The sequence below is a fragment of the Branchiostoma belcheri genome, unplaced genomic scaffold (genome assembly GCF_001625305.1).
Source record: "Branchiostoma belcheri isolate BF01 breed outbred unplaced genomic scaffold, Haploidv18h27 scaffold84, whole genome shotgun sequence".
NCBI classification, from domain to species: domain Eukaryota; kingdom Metazoa; phylum Chordata; class Leptocardii; order Amphioxiformes; family Branchiostomatidae; genus Branchiostoma; species Branchiostoma belcheri.
The window spans coordinates 229,052-238,237 of NW_017804509.1; the positions used below are offsets into that span (position 1 = coordinate 229,052).

At 42.7% G+C, this 9,186-nt stretch overlaps 1 protein-coding gene across 1 annotated transcript; it reads right to left on the bottom strand.

The window, feature by feature from the left end:
* Positions 1-212: 212 nt before the first annotated feature.
* Positions 213-8,911, bottom strand: LOC109486930 (retina and anterior neural fold homeobox protein 2-like). Its single transcript, XM_019790835.1, has 5 exons — positions 8,242-8,911; positions 2,188-2,346; positions 1,616-1,806; positions 1,014-1,154; positions 213-519 (listed from the first exon to the last, which is right to left on the bottom strand). Exons 1-5 carry the CDS (start codon positions 8,447-8,449, stop codon positions 256-258), a joined length of 963 nt encoding a protein of 320 aa, XP_019646394.1. The 5' UTR covers positions 8,450-8,911; the 3' UTR covers positions 213-255.
* Between the last annotated feature and the right edge of the window lie 275 nt (positions 8,912-9,186).

Here is a 9,186-nt window from a genome sequence, read left to right on the forward strand (position 1 = left end):
TTGATACGGATAGTGAGAGAAAATGAGTAAAGAAGCTATCTTTTTACACAACCAAGTGTACAGCAGACGTTTCGGTGACCGTCTGTCACCTTCCTCAGGGCAATTCTGACTGGTCACTGAAACGTCGGCTGAATAAAACACTTGGTTGTGTAAAATGAGCTTCCTTACGCAGTGACTTACCAACCTGATGAAACTATTCACAGAGTGAGATATAATGCTTTATTTTATCAATATCATTGTTCCTGTTTCTCACGATCATTGTTTGTTGTACATGAACTGCATCCCCAGAGCCGCCTCGTACTCCTTCGCCTTCATTCGGAGAGCGGCGATGGACGAACATCTCCGAGTCTCGGAGTCGGGAGTCGTCGGAGGAGGGAAGCCGAGCGGCACGATGGTGCATGACGGGATCGGTGACGTGTACAGCGTGGTGGGCACCGTGACGCTGTGGATTGTGGGTAGGACGGGGCTGATGGCGGGGCTTCCCGGCTGGAGCGCACGCGTCCGCTCTTTGGTCTTGTCCTGGAATAATTTAAAAATTCAATTTTCAGTTTTCAATCAACATAGCGGGAGTACAAAGTACTCACGAATTGCGTCGACTTTACATGTTGGATACAAGAAGAAACACAGGGCAATTACACTCATACGGATGCACTAGCTCGTATATATTAGTAGAATTTAAAGCAAACATTCGTCTTAAGGATCTAAATACTACTACCGAAAGATTAGAGAACAAACGAAGGATCACCACACTCATAGCAAAGAGTAGGGGACCTTCCTGGTGTGAGTGGTTCAAACCTTACAGTCTGGTATCAGGTTTGACATCTTTGAAGAGGTGATAGTCACCTTTTAGTGTTACGTCAATCCTTCTACAAATGTGGCAAATCTCAATGAAATACGTAAAGTATGCACGAAAGACACACAGGCAGACGGTAGGAGAGCAAAAGAGAATGAAAGAGGGTGTTTAGAGAGAAAGTTGAAATGAAACAGACAAGGGACGGAGTGTGTATCCGTACCTTAGGATCCACCCGTGTAATAGCCGCAGTATGAGGCGCAGGCACCATGGCCATGTCGGTGTTCTGGAGAAACCCCAGCCCGCCGAAGTTCGTCAGCTTCTCGTACTTCCGCCACTTCGCTCGTCTGTTCTGGAACCAGATCTGGATAGGGGCAAGAAGGAAGAGGTTGAAAAGTCCATTCTGTTAAACTTTGTTTCTCTCTTAACCATTGATGCATCTACACGTGGGATCGTGTGGCGCCGTACAGCAGAGTGCTCGACTCGGAACCAAGAGGTCCCGGGTTTAAGTCCTGACATGCCACTGATCTTGTGCCATTGTGTAAGGCACTATACACGACTCACTAAGTCAAGTGAACATGAGTATGTCCTATCCTGTATTTTGACCTCTGCGTTTGTGGCGTTCACCATGTCTAGTCATGAAATGTTGGAAAATAAAATAAAAATAATCTACCAGTTTTTTCCATTTTGTCCCTTCATATCTGCAACTCTTTCGTTCGTTCTTTTTTTTTTTTTTTTTTGCTTTCTTGCTTAGTCGTGTGCAACAAACGTTCGGTCATTTATTTTCAATAAAGTTTTCAAAACGTTATTTCCAATTCTCCTGACCTGAACTCTGGCCTCCGGCAGCTTGGTTTTCCTGGCCAGCTGTTCCCGTGTGTGTACATCCGGGTAATGCGTGACCTTGAACACGTCCTCTAACGCCTTCAGCTGTTCCGCAGAGAACGTCGTCCTCACCCTGCGCATGCGCTTAACCCTCCTCTCGGGTCCTTCTTCTGAAATCGAGACATCCGTCCCGCCTGAAGATACAAGATAGTCAAGTCAAGTCAAGTCAAGCCAAGTCAATTGCAATATTTATTGCACAACAATTGTAACGCGTACAATGCATGGCAAACTCTTCAGTACTACATATCTAGCGAACATCTACTCTCACGTCTACAGTAATGCTTACAAGTTCTATGTATCGAAAATAACATTATTCTATTTCAAAAAGGTAATATAGTACATGTACTATATATATGGAACATGGCTTACATGATAAAGCACATGTGTTGAGTTCTACATGACTATAAACTAAAGTGTACATCAGTTGGTGGAGTCGGATATAATATGATTTCTTTTAACTAAAGTGTTAGATAAAAATTGGCCTATGTACAGGGAAGTGAAACACAGTTACCAACCTCCGCTGCACACCGACTCCCGCCCCGTCTCCGACGCGCTGTCGCCGCCTACGTCATACACGTCATCCGTGACGTCACCGTCGGGAACGTCGACGTCGGTGACGTCATCGCCGCCGGGAGACCTGACGTCATCACTGGTGAAGAACTGCCCTGTTGTATCTGTAAATGATTTAACCATTAGGTTAAAATTTTGGTAAAATTTCTCTGACTTTTAACAGAAAAAAAGTACAAATAGAGACTTTTCCATAAAATATTTCATAGGTGATGTTTCTTAACTCAATGCTAGGACTGCGTGTCTGTTATAGTAGGCAGAATTCGGCAGAAATGACGTGGATAATTTGCCAGGAGGGTTGGTCCACGTTGGTACTAGCTCTTTACTGGCAATTTAAGTTTTTCAACCAACCTTTACAAACTGAATAAATAGTAAAAAGCAGGCAAACTGTACCATCTATGGCCGGCCAACCCCCCCTGGCCAGCTACATTCTTTTTAAGCCAATTTCTACTATTTATTCAGCCTGCAAAGAAGCCTGGTAGAGACTACTGGCACTCGAGTGACCTCTACGTATACACACAATAGAAAAGTCGGCATCCTTCAGATCATCTCTCGTTATCTCACAGAATAGTCGTAATGCATGACGCAAAGTTTTCTACCCCCGCCATTCTGCATATGTGGTGTTTTTAATTCAGTACTAACACTGCAAGTTTGTTATAAGGCAGAATTCGACAGAAATAACGTCAATAATTTGCCAGAAGAGTTGCCACCACTGAAGTGACCTCTACGTATACACACCAACGAACCGACGCTCTAGATTTAACATAATTGCGCTTTTTAATTTGTATATAGAACATTTTAAAAGTTGGTAATTTGTAAGAAGGGTTCGTAATCCAGCCCCTTGGCTTCCATGACCTACAGATGTGTACCATATGATTGTATGTATGAACTTTTAACTCCATGGTATGAATGAATAAATAAAACCAGTCATCAAAAGTCGGCACCCTACAGATCCTCTCTCTTTATCTCACAGAAAGTCGTAATTCATTACGCAAAGTTTAGCCCCCCGCCATTCTGCATTGTGACGTCTGTTGACTCCCCACACGGAGGTAATAGGCTTACATGTCCAGTCAACACGGCGGCAGCATTGTACTCTACAATCATAGGTTTGGGTTTTGGCTTATTTTTGGCTTAATTAGGCTTTTTTTATCGGGGTTTCTTTCCTGCACTGAATTTCTTACGCCATCCGAACGCGTGAAAAAATTCCAGTGCAAAAAAGAAGAAAACCCGATAAAAAAGCCTAAAACGCGCCAAAAATAAGCCAAAATCCAAACCTCTGATTGTAGAGTAGCGGCATTGCGTCATAGGGATTATCCTAATGTAAGTCCAACACGCCGGCTTTGCCTCGCCGCTGTAATCCGGGGCTAATCTCTGGGCAAAGTTTCGTCTCAATGACCTATTGTTTGTGTCTGTAACCGATACCCATTGTTAGTAATGGTCTTAGAATCTGTACCAGACTATAGCTGGAAACAAAAATGGCAATACTTAGAAGTATTGAAGTATTAGAAGACTTAGATCTGTTTCTAGTGCTCAAAAAAGCTTAACATACCTGTCCCTAATCCAAGTTAAGAAAAGGATTTTTAAGCTTCGTAAATTCTTACTTGCTTGTGAGTTGTGACCTTGAACTTTCGTTATGTAAAAATAATTTTTTGTGCCGTTGACAAATACAGTCGAGTATAATTAAAAATGACTAACGCAAGATTAAAGAGTTAATTTCATATTGGAAGAAAGCGGTCTATTCCAAAAGATGAAAAATTGCAACGGCTTTTTTCAAACAAACGCCCCCTCCTCTAACCCCCAAAAAACTTTTTCGCCCTGTCCCGCCTAGTCTCTAAAAGACTAACTACGCTGGCTATATATAGGAGAATATTTGCCGCCTTGGGGTTTGAGTGGCCGCGGAGGGAAAGAAACTACCTCCCCGCGGCCGGACTCCCTTGGCCAATTTTACTCTTCTTTTTGCCGAATTCTGCGATCCGTATTCCCGTAGAAAGGCCTGGTGGAGACTATGTCCCACCCCTTTGTGACATTTTTCTAACCTTTGTGTTCCTCTCTCTATAATCGTTAAAGTCATAAACAACCTGCTTTATCAGATCCCGTGTAGCCACGGTCCCCCGTTCCCGGCGGTACCGCCTCTCCCCTCGCCCACTACCCGGTAACCGGCGGCCGAGGGAACTAATAAACTCCGTCCCGCGAATTTATGGTCCATTGTGCCTTAATTATGCCTCCACTTAATCTAATTGAACTCCGGCACGGAATGGTACCTCCAACAATTACCCGCTCTATTGTATAAACAAGCGTCCACAGCGCCGGTTATTCTTACAATTCCTGGTGTACATGGAGCGAACAATACACGGTCAGATATACAAGTCATGGGCACAGGGCGCGGCCAAAGCCTAGTGCGATTTAAGTAAGAGTAAGGTAGAGTTTCTACCTCTATGATTAAAGTAAGAACTAGAGTCTTGGCCATCTTGCAAAGTTGTATGAACAAAAACCCAGTGTCCAAGGTTGTTCTTACAATTCATATCTTACATGGAGCGAACAATACGGTCAGATATACAAGTCATATATGGCTGGAGTATAAACGATTCGACCTAGAGCTTGACCCATGTCATCTTTGAAAGTTGTATCGAGAGGGAGGTTGTATGGAAATATGTAGCCTCCTTGGTTGTGGAAACATATCAGACCACTCAGATTGTTCTAGCAAGTGACCAATACAGTGAGAGATACAACTCATGGTACAAGGCAAGGCTATAGGCTGAAACATTCAACTTAAGATTCAACTTAAAAGTTGAGTAATTTAGGGCTATCTCAAAAAATTGTATCAACATTCAACAAGAACCCCCGCTGAGGTTATGAAATTCTTTTTGTATGTTTCGCATAACTGGTAAACTGCCGGCATTATAGTTACAAGTACATGGACTGTAAGGTTTGAACCACTCATGTCACGATGGACCCTTTTCGATATTAAAGTGTGGTGGGATCTTTAACATGCTCAAGGTGTGGCTAGCTCTCCTTCAACACAGTCGTCGGAAATTCCTGAACGTTAACCTCTACCAGGCTTCTGGAAGCGGCTGAAAAGAGTGGAATTTGGTCAAATAGACAACATGCCAGGGGAGATGGTTAGGAGAACCACTTCTCTGGCCCAATTTCTACTCTTTTCAGCCGCATCCCGAAGTCTGTTAGAGGTTGCCTGAACATATGACAACTTAGGCTTAAACGTACTATGTACTAATCTATTCCCAAGACCCCGATTCCCATATATCCCGTACCTGTCCGCTCCCATCTTGAGGACCGGTTTGTGTATTTCGTCTCCAGCCATAAAAACTGCCATAACCCAGATTATTATCGTAACTCGGCTCTTTTCATGTCGGCGCTGTTTGCCGGTAAATATGGGCCGAGCGGGCTGTAAAGTTAGTGTAAAGTTCTGTGGCGTCACTGGTTAAATGTCAGGGTCTTCAACTAAATCAACACAAAAACACATGTTTACAAGCAGCGTCTTGTATAATCCTACATTTGTGTAAAGGCAAAGTTTCGTGCCCTGGTGTAGCTATAGTGCTTTTGCTTGTAAGGTAAAATAGAGCTATAGTGTTGTGTGTAACAGCATAACTTGGTGTGTTATACTTGTTATACTAAGCTTGTTTCTTTACACCTTGAAAGAAGATGCGCACAAGCTCTCTCTGTAGACTTGTTCTTTTGTCACCTTTAAGTCACATCACATTCAAATTTTCGGTGTAAATAAGTTAGAATTAAAACTCGAGCTTTAAATTTGTATTCTGTTAAGTGAACCACGCCAATAACACATACCGTAGCTGTTTTAGAATGGCGTTATTGTTTTAGAAACAGAACTTCGCGAAAATCTACATTTACACTTCTGCTTTTTGGTTAGCTTTTGTTCAGACTTTAAACCACCGCCTGTTTAAAAACAACATGAAAAACACGTAAGTAAAAAGCACAATGTACTATACTGTATCATATTGTTGTTTCAAAGGCATAACTCTTAACTGTGCTATACGTATGCTATGCTGGTTACAGGATTGAATGCAATAGATCTAGAGTACGATTATAGGTATTGAATTTTACACAAAATAACAGTTGTTTGAGTGAGTGTTTCATGGTCGCTTTTTAACAAAAATTAATGTTAAAATTCTAGATACAATTTAGATGCTGTTATATGACCAAAATACAGCACAAACTCCACTGATATTAACTGGAGGCTGAATCTATTAAAGTTTGCCATGTGTGCTGTATGGTTTGTACATAGGGCATTATTCAACAATTTAACACAAAACCCTTGATTCATCATGAATAAACCGGTAAAGAACAACATCAATATGGCTAATTAATGGTGCTTTCAATAAATTACCAGCGCTTCATTTTAGTGTTTGAAGCCGAAGGACATTGTTGAAGACCAAGTTAAGACAGCGTAAGGTATCTTTACAAAAAGCTGTTTTGCTCGTAAGGCTCTCTTTCTATAATCTCCAAGCAGATCCTAGGGTGACAAAAGACTGTATCAAATTGACCAGGCACCTTGGGTGGCGTATGGACCCTTTCTGGCGAATGTATACTGTTGTCACCCTAGAATGTATAAAATGTCTATGAAATTCGTTGAGCATTTCGTCAAATGTTTGTTAGTTCAGTGGTACGTGTAGTTGACTCTAGTGGAAAGCTTAAAGGTGTGTGAGGTGAAATATCTTTGCCTGCTCTAACGTTGGGAAGGCTGACATGATATTACATGCCTTATGCAGAAAGGTTTAGTGAAAAATATCCACTTTAACTTCTTGTGAGAGGCAAATATAAGTGAAACATCTATATATATCATATCGTACACTAATCGTCTTCGTGTAACAACAGAAAAGCAACTGTGAGTACTTTTCTGTCTTGTTTTTACAACTTGAGCCTAAACTTCAACCGCAACAATGTTGTACTCATTAAGGTTTTGATACACGCCTAATCCTTAATTTTGTCACTTACATACCCTGGTATATACCTATTTTAACGCTCTTCCCGCTTAAATATCGATATAAGGTAAAGCAGAAACATGTTACTACTTCTTGTTTTCATACTACGCCCTAAAACTTACTCCTATCTTTTTTGCAAGTCAGAAAAATAGCTGTACTTGTAGCAAATCTAGTCAATCCTAAATATAGACCGAGTCTGTCGGTGAATGAACTTATCTTATTTCACACGTTCTACTAATAGGGATTGAATTCCAGTGTTTTCATAAAACTAGCGAGGAGGCATGATTTGGCATGTCAACTTTGTTTGGTGCACCCTCCTTTATTTATAACTTAGTGATTTGCGGTTCATTCTCTCTTTTATAAGACGATAAACGGTATTAAAACTAGTCTCTACCAGGCTCCTAGAAGAGTAGAAATTGGCCAAATAGACAAATAACATGCCAGGGGATTTGGTCTGCTAAAAACCACTAAGTTTCCAACTCCCCTGGCATGTTATATTATTCGGCCAATTTTTATTATTTCCAGTCGCTTCTGAAAGCCTGGTAGAGGCCAGCTAAACCACGACATACCTGAGAAATAAACCACGTCGCACTCAAAAACTAGAAAGAAGGCACTAGGTGTACATTGACTTACGTTCACTCTCTGTTCTATAATACTATAAACAGTAAATTGCACGGAAACTTAATTCTACCACACGCTTCTACAAGCGACTGGAAATAGTAGAAATTGACCAAATAGACAAATAACATGCCAGGGGAGTTGGTCTCACTGACTGATAAAAACCACTAAGTTACCACTCCAAATTGTACTCTTTGGCGGACTAACTACGCTGGCTATATAGGAGAATATTTGCCAGGGGAGTTTGGCCTCCTTGGGGTTTGAGAACCAACCTTCCCCTGGCCGGACTCCCTTGGCCAATTTCACTCTCCTTTTCTTGCCGAATTCTACGATCCGTATTCCCGTAGAAAGGCCTGGTGGAGACTACTTTCCAGCCGCTTCTGGACTAGAGTAGTAGAGGGTGGCTAACTAAAAAATGGCACGTACCTGAGAAATCTACCGAGTCCTGCTCTTTATGACCACTACTGTGGTCTTGCGAGGTGAGAGCGTGCAGGCTGTAGTCGATGGGCCCCACCGGGGAACAGGAGTCCCGCCCCTCGGCGTCAGGTCGCTCCTGCCACCGAGGAACCGCCGGCGGCCGCCCGAGGATGTTCTCGATGGAATGTCTCAGCGTCGGGATTGTTGACAAGTCCATTGTTCACCACGACAGTGTTCTCCAGACAGAGACCGAGTTGAAAATGTAGTATAAGAATCCTGACTATTCCAGTTTTTAAAAGTTTTGGGCACAGTGCTAGTCTATGCTTGGAACCCTTACCAGAAATAGGCGTAGCGCATACTTGTAGAAAGCAGTCGAGTAAGGGTGTACACTGTACAACAACTTGGACGAAAAAGTCTGGCAGTTTTCAAATGTTCTTCCCGTCGGCGACGACAATCAGGTGTTTACAAGTCGGTGGACGCCATGATATTTTTCTTGCTGCTGAAGGACGAGTTGACCTTGACAACAAAGGTTCGATCCTGGGTCTCCAAATGTCGTCTGCGAAGTCGTTCGATCAAACCACCTGCTCACCTGGCTTGAGAGGTCGGCAGGTGAGTTGTTCTTTTTCGTGTCCGGACCTGCCGACTAGAACCAGCCCTTTTCTCGGGACGTCTGTCTGTGTTTCCCACCGCCGTGCGGAACAACAATGTGCTTGAGGCCGTCCCGATAAGGTTTTTGTTTTACGGCGTTTGGAGAGCCGTGTTTGATAAAGGGGAGAGATTGGAGAGCCGTGTTTGATGAGGGCAGAGATTACACCGGCTAATTAACTACATGTAGGAACCCCACCGTGGGTCAACATGGCGGCAATGGGGCATGTCGGGAACGGCCATAGAACTCTTTATATACAGTATGTTTAGAAACGTACAGAGATAGAAAGACAAGTGCCTTGAACTCAT